Source organism: Alosa sapidissima, chromosome 23 (genome assembly GCF_018492685.1).
Source record: "Alosa sapidissima isolate fAloSap1 chromosome 23, fAloSap1.pri, whole genome shotgun sequence".
In the NCBI taxonomy this organism is placed as follows: Eukaryota; Metazoa; Chordata; class Actinopteri; order Clupeiformes; family Clupeidae; genus Alosa; species Alosa sapidissima.
In genome coordinates this window covers 10,920,711-10,939,725 of record NC_055979.1, presented here as the reverse complement: position 1 = coordinate 10,939,725, position 19,015 = coordinate 10,920,711, and the positions used below count along the sequence as shown (strand labels likewise).

At 39.9% G+C, this 19,015-nt stretch overlaps 1 protein-coding gene across 2 annotated transcripts; it reads right to left on the bottom strand.

Annotated features, from left to right (window-relative positions):
• Window positions 1-721: 721 nt before the first annotated feature.
• Window positions 722-8,055, bottom strand: LOC121698290 (adhesion G-protein coupled receptor G7-like). Of its 2 annotated transcripts, XM_042080272.1 has the most exons (15): window positions 7,827-8,055; window positions 7,577-7,681; window positions 7,375-7,487; window positions 6,924-7,082; window positions 6,552-6,640; window positions 5,716-5,855; window positions 4,146-4,259; window positions 3,879-4,051; window positions 3,605-3,757; window positions 3,176-3,291; window positions 2,641-2,942; window positions 2,184-2,265; window positions 1,844-1,996; window positions 1,250-1,415; window positions 722-1,110 (listed from the first exon to the last, which is right to left on the bottom strand). In XM_042080272.1, the coding sequence occupies exons 1-15, from the start codon at window positions 8,047-8,049 to the stop codon at window positions 910-912; spliced, it is 2,289 nt and encodes a 762-aa protein (XP_041936206.1). In that variant the 5' UTR covers window positions 8,050-8,055; the 3' UTR covers window positions 722-909. The 2 variants fall into 2 exon arrangements, with proteins under 2 accessions (XP_041936206.1, XP_041936207.1); XM_042080273.1 differs by lacking the exons at window positions 7,375-7,487; window positions 7,577-7,681 and having other exon boundaries at window positions 7,827-7,964.
• Window positions 8,056-19,015: the final 10,960 nt, after the last annotated feature.

Below are 19,015 nucleotides of genomic sequence, written 5' to 3'. Positions count from 1 at the left end.
TCCTTCTCCATGGACCCCACAAGGGCATGTGGACAAAAAAGATGATGGTGCACACCATACAGGAGACTTGGATCTCATCATGAGATGAGAGCTTATATTCACTGACTCCAGCTAAAACAGCAAATGATGACCAACTAAATTTCTATGAGCATGTAGCCTCTGTCACAAAGTCATGTTGGTTTATAAGCAGTAGGCTGCTGTGTTGTTAATTGCACCTCAGAAGCCACCTGCCCTCCATCTGGCGTAAGAGCACCCTTTGCGAAGTCATATGAAAACAAGCTCGTGAATTGCTGTGGACAAAGGTGTCTTAAACATAAATGCCATAAATGCCATAAAAAGGTGTCTCAAACATAAATGGCATAAACATAAATCTACAGGCCGACTTGTTGCCAGGCAAGTTCCCCAACACTTCCAACGCTTTTTTAAATGATAAGGTTATTAAGGGGGAAATTGGAATGTAGCAGATGCTTTTATCCAAAGCAACACAAACTCGCATCGGTGGGTTCGGGAACTGAATCCAGGTCGAGCGATTGTCAAGCAGTGACATTACCGTCGCTCCACACACCCAGCCCAACCAATCTCTGTCTTTACTGCAACACCATTGTTTTTGTTCTACTGTGGGCTAGGCTTTATTATGAGAAAGCTTACTAGGGTTGATCCGATACAGTCTTGCTGAAGAAAGAGAAAGTAGAAAATCAACTGTGTTTCGATTTGACCATATTATTACATAATGATGTACAGTATTGTCACATAAAGATAAAAAGGAGATAAAGTGTGTGCTCAAAATATCAAAGGTTGTTTAGTTCTATCATAAACACGTCCACAGAAAGATAATTGTTTGTATTTGTACCTACAAAATGATGTAAACATGCTCCCCCATTTCACTTGAAATAGAGAAACAGAGAAGATTCACATGCGTGTTTCACTAGTTCCTGTGAACATCCCGTATGAACTGCTTGTTACTCCATTTCCATCTGTGTCTGTGTTGAGACTGCCCTTCCGTTTTGAGGTTTTGTTCATTGAGATTCCTGAGATGGACTTCATAGCACGGGATGTGGCCTTCCTGAAAAGTCTTGCCCTTGCCGTGAACAAAATGAAAATCTGCACACCCTGTGTAGAAAGATAGACAGACAGAAAGCAGATGTAAACAGATGGAGATAAATACATAAACATAGGAGGGAACAGAGAAATACTCTTTTATTGTATTGAGTACTGTAGTTTGTTCTATAGGTAGCATGTTTGATTTCACCTGTGTGGAGACCAGCAGACAGAAAGCAAAGTTGAGGAAGATGTTAAGTCCATCTGAATAAGAAAAGGCAAGGACCAGGTATCCCAACACCCAGGACAGTCCCAGCACAATTCCCAGAGAGAAATTACTCAGAAGTTTCTTCTTCAAAGCAGCATTCTGCTTAAAACTGGAGATGGGAATGTGTGCAGGACATAAATGATACATCACATCTCCCCATATGCTTGTATAACATAACCCCAATTCTTAAAACAAAATGTTTGCGGAACCAATGCAATGCAATATCCATATTTAAATGAAAACACGCCGGCAGCACTGGCTTTTCTGGACATTTAGCTGGTGTGTTATTGTGTTTATATAGCCTTTACAAATAGCCAAGTAAAAGTGTTATATAGCTTATGTACAGTAAGCTATACCACAGTAGTTACCAAATTAGTATTTACAGAAACTCAGGAAATCTCAGGATAGCTCTTTTTCAGAATTCCTGTCTTTGTTTTGCTAGATTCAGACTCATGCTTAAGCAGCAACAAAGCAATGCAGTCACGGCTTTCACACAAACATGCACATATCCATGGCGATCAGTTTAATCTCCTTTACCTGTTTACAGTGGACTGTCTGGATGTATATGCAAAGTAAATTAGTACATATGCATTGAAAAGGAGCATTGCTGACATAGGCACCAGAAATCCCCACAGCATTGGCTTCCTGAAGTCAAACTTCTCCTTGTCATCTGTAGCAGCTAGCCAACATCTAAGAAATTACAGTAAAGATAAGCACATGTTAAGAAACAAAAAAGAACTGCAGGGGTTGGTGTGGTAAGATTAATCTTCAACAGGCCAATTTCTTGGCTTGATAAATAGTTATGGAAACGCATCACTAGATGTAAGATGTAGGCATGGAATATTGTTGTAAGAAAGTGCCAATACAGTTTACTCACACTTTGTCTTGCCGATAGTTCAGTGGGTCATCCACTCTGTAGGACACTCCCAGAGATATGGCCACCATGACAGCAGGGAATCCTGTAAAAAGAAATAAAATACCACGTTAGGCTAATAAATGATGGACCCTCTGACACAAGACATATCAAGACATGGAATGGAATATCCTGTAAGTAGTCTGTATAACAGCCAATGTCGAAATGGCATTGCATATTTATGTCAACATTAATAATTCCCATGACAATAATTCCCATTCAGTTATGAACCATGGTCACCATGCTGCCCTATGACCAGGCATTGTTATTCATAACGGGGTGATATATTTGGAAAGTTCTACACTGTTTTTTCCGCAGCTTTTAAAACATGGCTGATACCGTTCACAGTGACACATTTGGCAACAATGTCAAATGAGAGGAGTGAACTGGACAAATATTGCAATAAGAACTACTGACTTACCCCAGCCTAATATCATATAAATGATGGTGAGACGTCCTGTATAGCTATGCTGGTAAAATTGTCTCAGCTGCATGAACAAGTCAGCAGCATAAAGTGTGTTAAAAGAGAAGGTGGCTAACAGGAAGTACTGCAACAAAACTGTGACCAGAGTGCAAGTGCCATTGTCTGGGCCATTATCCTCTCCTTTTTCTGATTTTGATGGTTCTGGATTGGCAATGCCGACCACAAAGGTCAAATTGTAGATGATCATGGAGGAACAGAGGCACACAAGGAGGACAGTGGGGGCGTTTCTTCTGGACTTTCTACAAAAAACAAAAAATCACATTAGTTTCCATCCAACAAATATTTGCTGTCTCATCCTGTTGTTTTGACTGAGTTACAGTAGGTTATGCAAATGTGTGTATGTATTAATTCATGTAATAAAATTGCAAACCATTTCACACTACACTATGCATAGCTTAACTCATTTAACACAACAAGACTGGGTTAAATTGAGTCTGACAATCATTCTCTGTTGTGCTTGAAACATTCTTACCTGGTCATAATCTGATACACAAGTGTAATGCTGAGTCCCAGGATAGACAATGCACATCCCACTTTGCTGATCCAATTCAGAGCTTCAGCTGCAGCTCCTGTAATAGCCCTTAAAGACTATCGAACAAACAAACATACTTTATGTAATATACTATTTTCTGGTCAGGGTATAAGCGGGATAACAGCCATCGAGGTGTCCCGATATAAGGACTTAATGAACTTGAAGTAAGGAACTCGATGTTGTAGACTTCTTTGCTTCCGCCTTGACTAATTCCATATATCAAGACACCTTGGTGCCCATTATCCCTTACATCAATTGTTTGCAAAATACAAAAAATACCTTTAAAATGATTGTAATTATAACTTCATTGTAATAACTGCATTGTTTTGTAATGGTATTGTTAACTACCAGTCTGGCTTAAATACGAACCATTATCACAGCAAAGTTAGTGGTATGGTTACAGCGACACTTGAGAATGGAGAGATTAAAACTGAGTTTGTTGCAGCCCTCAGTACTCCAGTCACTGATGTTGTTATCCCAGAAAACACATGCAAAGTCATGTAAGACTTTATCGGAGACATTCTGTAGACAGAAGGGAAACAAGAGTTTAACAATCTATCTGTGTCATCTGTGTTAACATGATCTGATGAAGCATGCATTATTTTAATTACGGAGCTCAACATATGTTAGGTAGTAGGAGTACCATGGGCTTGAAGTTTAGTTCGACGTGTTCTGCTTTAGCACCAGCCATACTGCCAGAGATCACCCTCATGCTAGTGCCAGAGGAAGGCTTGAAAGGCTTGAAAGACTTTGACTGGAAGAAGACATCATTTTCATAAAGTGCAAAACCAATAGTAATATTTGTGTTTGGTGTAGCTGTGAAAGAGAAGAGACAATATTTTCACTCGATGTTTAGATATACTCATACAGAATTCAAATGAGACATGCAGCTGGTGGAATTTTCACATACCTGAGGGACATTTTATGAAAATCTCAACTTCAGAAGGGATTTCACTCGGAGTCATTTCGGAAGCATTGCTGTTCACTTGAATTCGGTTTGCGGTGAAGGTACTAGATGATGCTCCTATTTGGTTATAGGCATTGAATGAGTGCCAAGCAAAAAGATTACACATTTCTTAACATTTCTGCATACACATTTCTATACTACTACATTTATCATTGTCATGTGTTTGGGGCTTTATTCACACAATATTAGTTTGCAAGGATTTTGCTACTCCCATAAGAGTTCTGCAGACAGCAGTTAATCGACCTGCTGATTCTAAAAACATTAGGACATTAGCAAAACGTTAGAGGCCATTTTTTTAGAGGAATTTTTGGGGAAATGAGGTTGTAATAACCCCGTTTATAATACCTTGTTATATAAGGTTGACAACAACAGTGAATAAAGTTTTTTTGCAAGGTCAGATGAAAGTCAACAATAGTGCTGTGAAATGCTCAATTGAACTTGACAGTGAATATTGTTTTGCATATATGTTCAAATGTGGCAAAAGCCACATTTATCAAGCTTCTATCATCATCTATCTATAAAGCAAGAAGCGTCCGTGTGTCTGTCTGTGTGCCTGTCTGTGTGTCTGTGGCCCGCATATCTCGCTGACCGTTTGTCAGACTGATTTCAAACCTGGCAAGTGTCTTGCTGCGGGCATAAGTAAATGCAGTGCCAAATGTGATGTTGTTTAAATAAGAAATGCAAAAGATATCGCTAAATATATCAGTAAAAGAAGCACACATTGGCTTTCGCTGCTAGCCACTCCCCCTCCCACACAGCACTGTACTGTAAGCTACCAGTGAGGATAGCTTTGGCAGAACTGGATCAGTGTAGGTTACACGGGTAAGAGGTTAAGCGAGTGCAAGATGTGTTAACATGTCTGACCTCGACCCACTGTTTGCGGTTTGCTTGCATAAAATGACTCCGCGGATTCACACACAAGAGCCAACACACACAGGTATGCAAAATTATGTAAAAATTGATGTGCAATAAACGGACACTTCGAATAGCCCAGCTACTTTGGACTGTCTTTAGACTTTAAATAAGCAAACGACAATTCCAACTGCAAGGTCCTAAATTGAAACGAGCGACAATGGTCCCGAATTAAAGAACGTCTCAGAATGCCACACATAACCAGCGACAAGCAACGAGTGGCAGACAAAGTGTGATGTCACTTATAGGCCACCAGAGACTGTTTTTGAGTCACACCGTTGCAAATTTCATATGATGATGCATCATTCCACAAAATGGTTTGTTTTCTCTATCATCAAGTTATTCAATAGGCTAAGCATATAGCCTTGACTCAAAACAGCTGTTAGGATTATGTCATTTTGATTTGTAAAAAATGTCACATGCAGCCATGCTTAAATTCCGCTCACTTCACATTTATTATATTATTATATTATCTGTATTCATTATTGAATGCTTACCTGGAATTATATTTTCCCTATCATCCTATTTTTAAAGCAGGCCTACCTGCAGGCATGTAATTGGGCTACAGGAATGCTACAAGAATGTTTGAACGGGCACTCACCTGAAAGAGCACTGAATTGGATGCCTTGTGACTCGTGACTATTCACTTGTGTGGTTTGGATCACCAGCTTGGGCTGGACCACTAGTGACATCAACCCATCTATTGGCTTCAACGACAGGTTATCTATGGACTTTGCGAGTCTACAGACAGAAACACACAAACACACACACACACACACACACACACACACACACACACACACACACACAAACAAACAGGCAAAAAGTGGAACATTACCAGTCTGCACTGCCTCATGAATACTTACATGAATAATAACACTGTATATCAGAATTTCAACATGACTTCATATATTCTCTTACACCTATTAATGATAGCTGAGTACTTGAATATGATTGCACACTGTTAGTTATCTTTTAAACCAAACAATTAGCAACTATGACAGTTATTACGTTTGGAAAACATTATCTCTGCTACAGCCGAGTGCATAGACCTGCTCAGCTATGGTCTTTCACAAAAGGCAAAATAAAATAGAAACAAACCCAAATAATCCACATTTAAAGGAGTAATGCCATAAATGTTTCATTCCACTTTGAAACCCCCTCTGTTCCTTAGTCACATCAACATATAACAAGCCAACAAGAAAAAAATAATCCTGCGGCATGCTGGCCTCTCTCTCTCTCTCTCTCTCTCTCTCTCTCTCTCTCTCTCTCTCTCTATCTCTCTCTCTCTCTCACTCCATAGACAGACTCATATACTTTCAGGGCCTGATTTACCAAAGTTTTGATCTAAGTAAATCATGCCCTCAGTTTTTTTTACTGTCATTGAGAAAATTGCTTACGCATCTAAACATGTCAAGGATATGAAGTGAAGTTTACCCCATTGTGCTGTCAGTTGTTTCTGAGTATTGGTTCGGGTCAGCGGACAGTAACTGACTGACTGTAGTTACAACTGATGTTGCTGTCTCCTAAAAAGAGCATTAGTACAAACAATATTATATGTCTTACTCCATGGTTTACCTTTTCTGTGTGAATATTCTGATAATTTAGTAACCTAGTAAATAACCCACAATAACCCAGTCTCCAACTTAAAAATACATCTGTTATAGGTTCCCTTAGGGAAATATGACGGAAGACTTTAAGTTTTATTTTTACAACTGTTTTATTATTATTTTTCAATGTTTTATTATGTTATACGTACCACCGATTGGGAAACATAAATTAATGTCTGATGTTTGTGCATTGTGTTACCTTAGTGATGTTGCTTAATGTATCTTCAACCAGGATGCGGTTGACAATCATTGCAGCGGAGTTGATAGCTGATGATGTCAGTTTCGCTGGATTGGAGGTCAGCATCTGTGTACTGGTGGCAAGCTGCTGAGCCTTCTGCTGATCGATAGGGCCAGAGATCTGGTGCCAGGGTAACAAAATATGAGCAATAGAGTCAATATATTTTATAATGAACTATCGTTCCTCCAGGAACACCAGAAGCAAACAGACTTATCAGATTTGTATGTTTATTTTATATCAGCTGTTACTCAGTAGAAAATATACAAAATTGTTGACGGCTCTTTGAAGTGCTCTGTTGAAAAGAATGTCTGCTAATCACACTTAATTTCCCCTTTGAATGTTTTTGAACATTCCAATTATGGATTTCTAAATTCACATCTTACTCATTGCAGTATATATAGTTGGTACTAACATTGGCTAGGAGATCACCCAGGGTAAGTCCACAGTCTATCTCCTGAGGATCATCAAACTCTACTTGGCCTGCCGTGCTATTCATGCACCTTGCAGTAGCTTTGGAGATACCAGCTGGGAAATGAAGCAATCAGTAATGACAAATCAGACAGTCCAACTTAAAATAGATAAAAAAAAAAAACAGCTGAGGAAAGTTGCCTTACGGTTCATTGTATCAGGCCCACATTTCTGCTCAGAGTATGCAGACCAGCCAATTACAGTCTTTGGAAAAGTGAAATTGTTAAGCGTGGCTTTCTCACAGACGTTAGCTGGAAATTAGAAGAATTAAGACACAGAAAAAAATGTTAATGAGAGAATGATCATGCCAGATTTTCACTGGCCAAAACTTTGGTTAGAATTGGAGTGTTATTTTTTTGACTATGTACACAGGCAGGTTTCCATGAACCCACTGACCTGTAGAGCAGTTGACACCAGTCCACTCATCTGGGCAGAGGCAAACTCCATTTTGCAGCAGACCCTCGTTGTTGCACACCAATGGAACTTTGGTTGTGGTAGGGGTTGCTTCTGGAGTCAAGGTGGACATTTCAGGGCTTGTATGAGTTGAAGGCACTGTGCTCATAACAGTGGAGAGTTCCATGGTGGTGCTTGGTGCACTAGTAACCGTGGTGTGTTCCATGGTGGTGCTCGGAATTTCTAGAGAGGTTTTGTTGAGAGAAAGACACAAGTATATTTACATATAGATTTTCTGGTTTATAAAATATGCATATCAGATGAGCTCAGATACAACAGCTTGGATAAAATTGTAAGTCCAATATAGTCCGATACAATTATATATGATATACCATTACATATAGGTACAGTAAATAGGTCCTTACTCAATAAGTATTGCTTTCATTTAATATGCATGGATAGTTGTGCTGTGTTCAACCAATTGATTCGCAAATTATTTAAAGCAATACATTAATAATTTAATACTGTCTCGATTGGTAATCAAATAGTGTGATGTACAGTAAGCCTACAATCTTCATTGAGTAGCAGCTGTATCCGTTATGAGACCGCTTCATCTCTTTCCGTAAGGTTGCATTTGATGTTAAGTCAGTATGCAGCTGGTTTCTCTAGTTGTAATAATGCATTGTTGGCTCTTACCAGTGGTAGTTGGAGTTGGTTCTGATGTTGGCAGTGTTGTTGTGGTTGGAGGTGGGATTGGAACTCTATCCCAGTATATCAATTTACTTACAACAACTGCCGCTCTAAAATTTAGACAACATAAATGGACAGTTCTTTGTCATTTACAATTTTTTTTGCATTTTTTCTGGCATGCAAACTGAAGGAAGAACCCCAACTAGATATTTATACAAGACAGCACTACAGGAAAGCAAGAGGTACAATACCTGAAATAGACAGTTCCAGTTGATGAGGCAACCCAATCAATCCTCAACTCAGTAAACGAAGTAAGGCTGTCTTGATGGATAACAGTTGTCAATAAAGACTGTGAAGGAAAATAGAAATGGTATGCCTTTAAAACCAAAACACATTTTTGGGTAGCAGAATACTTGCATTATTGTACGACTTAATGTCAAGGGCTAAACAAAAACATTTTGACCAGTACATTGTTCTAAGTGTTCAAACTCATAAGTAAAATGTATTTAGTTTAAATAGGTCTACTCACAGTTTCCACAGAATTGCAGCTTGTCCGCCAAAAGTTCAATGTCCCTTGGCCTTGTACGGTTTTTGAGAAGGAGCCTACAGGCTGACTGTTCTCAGACATTCGAGCATCAAGCATTATTCCAACCAGTGCTCTTACACTTTTGACCCACACTAAGAACAAATTTGAATTGAAACAATAGACACTAATTTGAATTCGGAGTGTGCACTAGACTAGGCTTCCTTGCTGTGAAAACCAGGCTATGAGAACAACCGGTAATACCAGTATAGGCTATAATTCATTGACAACACACAGATTCACAATGCAGCAGAAATCAGTTGAGTAATTTGTTGCGTTTATCTAACTAATCTATCTAATCTAGAGGAATGTAACAGAAGTTGACTTCAAATTTGTTGTCTAGATTTTCAAACATTTCAAGGAAACTGCATTACTTTAAATGAGTAAATGTACTGACAGCTTACTTATGTGTGTAACCCAGTTCAGTTTTAACTGGCATCAGTTAATTCGAGTCGGTATTAACGCATTGCATTGAACATTGCGTGCCATACAAATGTGTTATTGTAAAGATCACAGATATTGATAAGGGATTAGTGTTAAAAAAATCAAAAATTTAAGTCATTACAAATCAACAGAAATAGACATCAATCAAGGGCACCTGGAACGGTTTCTCCTGCAGTTACAGAAATAGAAGAGGGCTCAATAGTAAATGGTGGGTTTGTAGTCTGAGCTATAGTGCCATGATTAATCTCCATAGTCTGACACTGTGCTGTCAATAGGCCTCCATCAGAATAACACCAGATATATGGCAAAGTCATCTCTCCAATCAGGACAAAAAAAATGAGTCTGGGTCTGAGCATCTAAAAAAACAAAACAAAAAACAAGCTACATTAAATATCAGTGGGAGGCCATATACACATTTAAACAAAGCTTGACAATGGCTGGGTATCAGCATTCCATACCATTAAAATGTCATCCTGTCCAGTTTATTTTTGAAATACATCTGCATGAGAAATTATCCTGCATCATATATAGCCATGATGAACTTATGAACAGAAAAAAGAGAACTTACCTTGGAAGAGAAATTATGCAAAATGCTCTTCTCGCCCTTTCAGTTACTCTCTTGTTTTACCAACGTTTCTGCAATTAATGTCTATGACTGCAGGTACTAAGGTGCGGAGTTGATATGCTATAAACTTATCAGCCTAGTGAATGTAAAAAAGGGAAATTTATACACACTGAATATATCACTCAGATCAAGGACCCTTGTGTGGTGTGGGAACTGGAAAAAGTTATCTATTCCACCCAGGCTAGTTGTTTTAAACTCTGGCCCAGGTGTGGATTTTGGATATAGGAGTAGTGATAGGTTATACTCTGACAGGGAAGATTTGCATGCATCAATCACAATCCGTCAATACTTAATTATGATTAGTCTGTCACGCCCCATTGTAGTGGAGGAGTGGCACACAGGGCCTGCATATACTTGTACCTGTACCAGTGTACACATATCTTAGCAAGTTTTTTTTCAAGGCTAAACTCTTGGCAACGACTGCAACAGAGCAAAAAGGGAGATTGCATTTGGGTTGCTCCAGGTCTTCAAATCCATCGACATAAGCACCTGACAAATCAAAGTTAATATTATGCCACATGCATTGCCCCACATATTACAGGTGGATTTTCATGATGGCAGAATCCAAAGGTCCTTGTTCACACTGGCATCAGTTTAGGATACAATTTAATACATGCCTGCACTAAATTTGTCTGTCTAACACTTTTCTTTGATGGTTATCGCTCAATTACAACAATGTCATGAACTGTAAAGGGACCTCCACAGATGGTGATGATTTGCCAGATGAACCCTGCACTTTGTACACTCCTGCAAAGCATTATTATGACCGCCGCGCAGCGAAGCGGCGGTCATATAGGTTTAGTCAGATTTTTTTTTCTTTCTTTTTTTTCTTTTTCGCATGCCCAAATTTCCGTCAATGATTCCCGGGACACTGAAAAACCGGGGTACACGAAACTTGGTGGGCATGTAACCCCACATGGATAGCATGGAACCATCGTTTTTCGTTTTGATCTGTAGCCCCCCCGCTGGACTGGACCCCCCGAAAGGAGGGTAGGGCAGACACAGTTTTCTGTGAATATCTCGAAAACCGTAGGGTTTAGGAGGACCATTTTTTTTTGTATGTTGATCTCAAGGGGCCATGTCAACCCATTCCATAACCACTCATTTCATGTATAGCGCCACCTAGTTAAACACAAAAAAGTAAAAATGAGGTGTTGTAATTGAAGGTATCTGTGACCTAACATAGTCAAAACTGCACGAAATTGTAAGTGTAGGATCATTATGACACCCTCTGTATGCACGCCAAGTTTTGTGGAATTCCGTTCATGGGGGGGCCACACAATAAATTAATTTATGTTACTATACACCAACTGGCCTGCAGGTGGCCGGAGACAGTTTTCTGTGAATATCTCGAGAACCGTAGGGCCTAGGAGGTCCACCTTTTTTATGTATGTTGGTCTTAAGGGGGCATGTCAACCCATCCCATTACCACTTATTTCATGTATAGCGCCACCTAGTTAAAAATTAAAAAGCAAAAAATTAGGTGTTTTCATCACAATATCTATGGCTGACAAGGTCAAAACTGCACGAAACTAGATGTACCGCATAGCGGTACAAAATATGACCGCCGCTCAGTCCTGTACATCCGTTCCGCGAAAATAAATCACACTTCAATTTGTCTCCATATTTTACTCCATCCCCCACTCTTGAAACTTTTGTGTATGCTTGTTTGGCATGCCTGAGTGTGTGTGTGCGGCTGCACAGAAAGTAGCCTACTGGTGCTGAAAAGGTGAATAGATTGTAGAATAGCCAAAGAAGATGTAGCATTGTTATAAAACCTTTAAAATCTCTAAACAATCACAAGTAGGGCAGTTCATCACAGTTCATCCATTGCAACTGGATTGATGAAAGGTCACTTACACCTGTAGGCTACATTGTATTTGGGAAAAGCAAAAGGTATCAGCATAATGTTATTTATTTATTTATTTATTTATTTTTTATGTATTTTTAAACAAAAACATCTCTGTCAGTTCCATGCCGTTTTCAACAGCTATCAAAAACAAAGGTCATTTTTGGATGGATGGATTTTTTGTGAATGTTTCTTCTTCTACATAAGATTTTAGTCATCTTTAGTTCATGTAATACTTTATTGTCAATGCACAAATTAAGTAACAGTAGTCTGAAACGTTATTGTTAATGCACAAATTAAGTAACAGTAGCCTAGTCTGAAACGAAATGCTGTTTTACATCTAACCAGTGGTGCAAATAACTGACATGTCCAAATGGGCCTTGATGAAATGCGTCGCTAGACTGTTCATACACATTTTAACGGGCCAAAGTTGAAGAGCTTTTGTCCGTTATTGTTCGTGCAAATATAGGCTGATTCATGTTCCCTTGCATTGTTTAACTGAGGTCCATGGCTAGTCTGGCTTTCATCAGACCAAGCTCAATCTTTTAAGAAATCAAAAAATAAATAGCGGGCAGATCAGGCTGGGTTCACCCAGCCTAGTCCATAGGCACCCGATATTGTTTAATTTTCCGATTGAGATATACACGCTCTGGCTATTCTAAATGCAAAAATGCATCAGGGAGTTATGACAAAACGGTAACTAACAAACTAGATCCTAATAGAAAGCTGTTAGCTTCCCTAAGCTACAGGTAGGATTATAAGGTAGGCCTATTTACAACATAAATTGTCAATAGGCTATGCTGGCGACACAAATAAAATCTCCTTTGGAAACCAATGGCTTACGCCTTACAGTATCAAGCGGACTTAAACTGTCATATCGTGGCGAAAAGTTGTAATAACATTCACGCAGCTCCATGAGTCAAGGAAAGCGCGAATGAAGTAGCCACTTCTAAATGGGACCCACTACACAGTAGCTTAAGGTGTGTTGCTAAAGCAGCCATAATGAAATGAAGGTGTCATTGTTTGGATACTTCACACACACGTGCTTTTTAATTTCACAGACTACAACTACCAAGCTGTAATCAAAGCACATCGATTCCCCTCTCACACCCTGCACGCACTTAAAACAAAATAAACAGGTGTCTCAGTCTCACGCATGTATAGGCAAAACTGTATCAGACCGGTGTAACGTTGGTAAATCTTCCATTGCACAGAATGATTTAGTAGCACGTGCAATAAATGACAGTCGAAAGATACAAACAGTGCTGCTATACATTTGCTTGGTATAACCGCATTTATAGTTTTCTACAAATGCAATAAATCAAATGCCTCCATCACTCAACCAACGCTAACGGTAACATTACCTAGGTCCTTATTGATATTACAAGATTAACGTACCTGCAGTAAAAACCAAGCATGTCCGATAAACATCCTCAGATTTATTTCGGCTTCAAGAAGAAATGGGAATTACACTTCATGTGAACATCGTGCTATCCTTATTAGATGTTCGCTGCGGTAAATTACAGTCCTTGTATGAAGCGTCCATTGTTTTGTCCAACAAAATTACGTCTCACTGCAACGATGCGCCATCTAGTGGACAAACGACTACTTCTCGCCAATACTGAAAATGCAGCCATGATGATGATGATGAATATTTATTTTGGCTTTCTTTTAATCCTACTGAATTTGTAATTATGTATCGGCCGTTCTAATACCGATAGTATTAGGGGGACGAAATGAAATTTTTCCGTAAAAGTCTAGTGGGGCTACATACCCACCAAATTTCATGTACCCCGGTGGTTCGGTGTCCCGGGTATCAATGACCAAAAATTCAGGGAGTAGATGATGGGAAAAATTCTTGAATTGTGTGCATGTGTGCGTGTACAAATTTGTGTTTATGTGTGTGGGTGTGTGTGTGTGGGTGTATGTGCGTGCTTGTGTGTTTGCCTGCGTATGTGTGTTTGTGCATGTGCATGCATTCGTACATATGTCTACTGTGTGAGTATGTGTCATACGTATGATTACTGTAAATGTATGTGTGTGCGTGTGTATCTGTTTATGCACATGTGTGCACATGGAATGGGTTAACATGACCCCTGGAGGCAAACATACGGAAAAAATTGGTCATCCTAGGCCCTACAGTTCTTAAGATATTCACAGAGAACTGTGTCTGCCCTACCCTCCTTTCGGGGGGTCCAGTCCAGCGGGGGAGGGCTACAGATCAAAACGAAGAATGACGGTTCCATGCTATCCATGTGGGGGTACATGCCCACCAAGTTTTGTGTACCCCGGTCTTTCAGTGTCCCGGGAATCCTTGTTGGTGTATGTCACTAAATGTACACATAAATTATTTTATTGTAAGGCCCCCCATGAACGAAAGTACACAAAACTTGGCATGCATTCGGAGGGTGTCATAATGATCCTACACTTTTAATTTCGTGCAGTTTTGACCTTGTCAGCCAGAGATATTGTGATGAAAACACCTAATTTTTTGCTTTTTAATTTTTAACTAGGTGGCGCTATACATGAAATAAGTGGTAATGGGATGGGTTGACATGCCCCCTTAAGACCAACATACATAAAAAAGGTGGACCTCCTAGGCCCTACGGTTCTCGAGATATTCACAGAAAACTGTCTCCGGCCACCTACAGGCCAGTTGGTGTATAGTAACATAAATTAATTTATTGTGTGGCCCCCCATGAACGGAATTCCACCAAACTTGGCGTGCATACAGAGGGTGTCATAATGATCCTACACTTCCAATTGCGTGCAGTTTTGACTATGTTAGGTCACAGATACCTTCAATTACAACACCTCATTTTTACTTTTTTGTGTTTAACTAGGTGGCGCTATACATGAAATGAGTGGTTATGGAATGGGTTGACCTGGCCCCTTGAGATCAACATACAAAAAAAAAATGGTCCTCCTAAACCCTACGGTTTTCGAGATATTCACAGAAAACTGTGTCTGCCCTACCCTCCTTTCGGGGGTCCAGTCCAGCGGGGGGGGGGGGGGGGGGGGGGGGGGGGGGCTACAGATCAAAACGAAAAACGATGGTTCCATGCTATCCATGTGGGGTTACATGCCCACCAAGTTTCGTGTACCCCGGTCTTTCAGTGTCCCGGGACTCATTGACGGAAATTTGGGCATGCGAAAAAGAAAAAAAAAAAAAAAAAATCTGACTAAACCTATATGACCGCCGCTTCGCTGCGCGGCGGTCATAAATAATAACTTCATATAGCTCGACTTACCTCACGTTTTTCTCTGTTTTTGTGTCAAAGCATGTTTATAATCCAACGCTATTGTTTCTCTATGGCAAAGAATGTTCATAATCCGGTTTTGAGATCCTAGCAAATTCCTGCATGGCATTCAATTCAAGGCTCACATTGCATCCCAATTTGTTCGACAAAGATCACCTTTTTTGCCTTTACTTTGTTCATGGCAATGCAGTAAAAAGTTGTAGAATCATGAGTGCTGACAGGCACAGACAGGTTTACACGTAAACTCGGGTCAAGTCAGGTCAGATCAGTTCGTGTTACAGATATGGAGCGCAGAAAGGTCATTTTTAATCACTAATTAATGTATAACATGATTACAGTCAAACACAAAGGGAACAGGCACAGTTGGGTAACTAATTCTAGTGTCGTTTTCTTACGGGGATAAACAGTGACAGGTTACCGGGAGACCTTTTACGCTAACCTTTAAAATGTAGCAAGTACTGTAGGTTACGTCACATCACAGTCATTGACAAGGCTGCGTGCACAGGACAGAAAATGGAGATTGTGATCATTATTATTGTAGGCTGTAGACTACCTCCTTTATTCCTTCAATGGAAATTCAGGTTATGCTGGTGTGTCTGTGTCTGTCAATATCAGACGCAGTTTATTTTAGCAGATTATTCATTTAGAATTTGTAGCCTAGACTAATTCACTTTGTGCGTAAAAAGACGCTACTTGCAGTCCAATCAGCTTGAATGAAACCACCCGAAATCACTACACAGCACCTAACATAATGACAATTTTTGTTAGACTATTTTTAAAATTATTATTAGACTATCTTATATCGTAATATCCCACGTGAAAACGTGCGTGAATAGTTGGCCTCTGGAATTTTCAAAATTGTCTCGGGGAACCCAGCCCGAAACCAGCTTTTTTTTTTTTTTTTTGCACCCCCACTTTCAAACTCGTTCCGGCGCCGCTGCCGACAGTGCATGAGCATAGAGAGACATCGAAACAACATGGGTAGTTTATATTACCATACTCGATAGAGCATCGATACATAATTCACTAAAAGATATTGAAAAGTCATGGATGTATGGTTTACTGGGAAATTTTGACGTGGTGATTGAAAAGTAGTGGATTTTTAGTTGACCACGCGACGACGTTTGAACTGTCCGGCGGGAGATCATTTTGAGCAATGGTTCAGTCAGACCAACCGTGTTCAGCTCTCTGTCAAGTTCGCCGCTCCACCTTAATGGTAAGCAAACATTTATTTATCTAACGATAATGTTTCAATGTGAAATTGTACTACATTAAATTCGGGCATGTTTACAGTCTATGTACATCGTAGCCTACTGTCTAACTTACAAACTCATTCAGGCTTGAGTCAACTTAGGCTAGCTATCGTTGATGTTGTCAAATTAATGTTTTACGTTACGTTATGGCAGTTCATCATAATGCTATGTTAACGTTAACGTTACTCGGCAGTCTGATTTATAATTAGGCCTTCCTTAATGTTAGTTGTCAGTAAGTTAGAGTTTATTATATTCATATGATTTACATAAAATGTTTGTTGAGTTTAAACTTTACTGTCAATATTTATTTTAATTGAAATCCCGCTGGTCTATAGTTAATAAATCAACATTGTTTCAATATTAGCCTAACTCATGAGGGTGCAAACTGATGTTAAATCAACATCGAAATCCGACATTGATTCAATGATTTATGGTTGACAATGCAATGTTGATTCTACATAGTTTCAATGCCCGTCTGCTATCTGGGTTATTACTACTGTATGCAAAACTATTAGCCGAGAGGTGGCAGCATAAGTCCGCTTGATACTGTAAGCCAGCGGTCCCCAACCACCGGGCCGTAGCCTACGACATGAGTTTTAAAAAAAATGCATGCAAACTAAACTAAATTTAATTCGCAATAATGTCACGTTTTTACATGGCATAGGCCTATATGCAGTTGTTTGATTGCACGCATGTTTGCATTTTGCAAGGTCTATTTTCTTACGTCTGTCTGTCCCGCCTTCAACACTTTTACATATTGCCTTCAGCACTGCACAGCCTCAGGTCAGCTCACTTCACTTGATCAGTTCTTGGCGAACGGTAGTGTCACACGAAGTTAGCTAAACTGCTAGAATGAGCAACAAAAGACAAGCATCTTTAGCAGGTCACTGGTCAGGGGGTCGTTTCTAGAAATCGTTTGCTAACTTGCGTCGCAACCTTGGTAGTTCGCTCCATCGTTCTTGGATTTGGTGTTTCTAGAAAAGGTAGTTCGAACTGTCAATCGCAAACAAGGACGCAAAGTTTGGTCGTTTGAACTACTGCCCCTAGGCAGTCGCACTTGTGTCGTTCCTTGGTAGTTCCTGTTGGTGTCCGGAGCGGCTAACCAAAAATCACAACCGCCTAACCAAAATTTGCGAAGTGGATGTTTATCTCGTGACTCAATGATTGATCTATCCTGTAGCTTAATTTTGATTAAGACACTGCTCCCCTACTTGGCTCATTCTTGCTATTTATGTTAATTAAAGTATTGCCTTGCTTTTAGTATTATAATCTTCACAGTCCCTAACAACAGCAGTGTTAAATGGTGTAGTGGCTAAAGCAGATGACTTATTATCCCAACGTTGTAGGTTCGATTTTCTTATGTGAGATTGTCCTCTTGCTTCTCGCTGCAGGTGAACTAGTGTGACACGTAGATTCAATTGTTTTTGACTGATGTATTGTACCTATGGTCTCTCTATGTAGAGTAACTATATACATAAATATGTATGGTCAAAACCTATTGTTGTGTCTCGTAGGCCTACTCTTACTCAGAGATGAAAAGAAGAGCTAGGATGCGAACTCCGGCCGAGCGCGCAGTGGACCAACGCGCTGCCGTTAAGCCACGAGACAGTTAATAACCTATGGGATACCCAGATATTTGTCCAAGCTATATATTTTTTCCAACACATAGATATTTAACACAAATAATGACTCATATTGGTCTGCTTAAGTTAACTGTTTTATATGCTTGCAATAGGTTTAGGTTTTGGCTGATGCCAATGACAATACCAGCATTAATCACTCGGTTTAGATTAGAAACATGTCGACATAGGCCGTGACAGAACATTTCTAGGGGGTGAGGTATTACACGTTGCCACTGTTTCCACCAATGATATGTATCGCTGCATCATCAACAACGTTGTTGGAACTATGGTGTTCGAACATCGGAGGTAGCGAATTGCGACACAGGTACGATGCTTTCTGGAAACAGGTGTAACAGTGTCGTTGTTTAGTCGCAAGTTGCGTTGTACTATGGTGGTTGAGCAACGTCGTTGCAGAAAAAAAGTCACCGTTAGCTGCACATTTTAGTGATGAGGACTGGGTGTCAAAACTCGCTTACCTGTGTGACATATTCGGTTGCTTAATGACCTCAACCTGCCACTCCAGGGGAGAATGACGACTGTCTTTAAACTGGCAGATAAAGTCGCTGCATTTAAAGCCAAGCTTGATTTGTAGGGACGACGAGTGGACCGGGGTGTATTTGATATGCTCTCAAATGAGTTTGAGCGTTACTTCCCATCCTTCAAAGATTTACGGCAAACCAATGAGTGGGTCCGCAACCCATTTGTCAATATCCCGAATAGTCCTAACTTGTCAGCGCAGGAGGAAGAGCAGTTGATCGAAATTGCAAATGACGGTGGTCTTAAGAGTGTGTATAAGGAAACCTCTCTGGCGGGTTTTTGGATCAAAACCAAAGCAGAATATCCCGAGATAGCCGTAAAAGCGCTGA

What these genes read in the sequence shown, in the direction of transcription:
- LOC121698290 (XM_042080272.1), bottom strand. Translation starts at nt 8,049, where the DNA reads ATGGAACACACCACGGTTACTAGTGCACCAAGCACCACCATGGAACTC. An exon ending in TTATATGATATTAGGCTGGG is followed by an intron (nt 2,266 to 2,640) that starts GTAAGTCAGTAG and finishes TTCTTTTTACAG; the next exon opens with GATTCCCTGCTGTCATGGTG. An exon ending in GTCTGCTGGTCTCCACACAG is followed by an intron (nt 1,111 to 1,249) that starts GTGAAATCAAAC and finishes CTTTCTACACAG; the next exon opens with GGTGTGCAGATTTTCATTTT.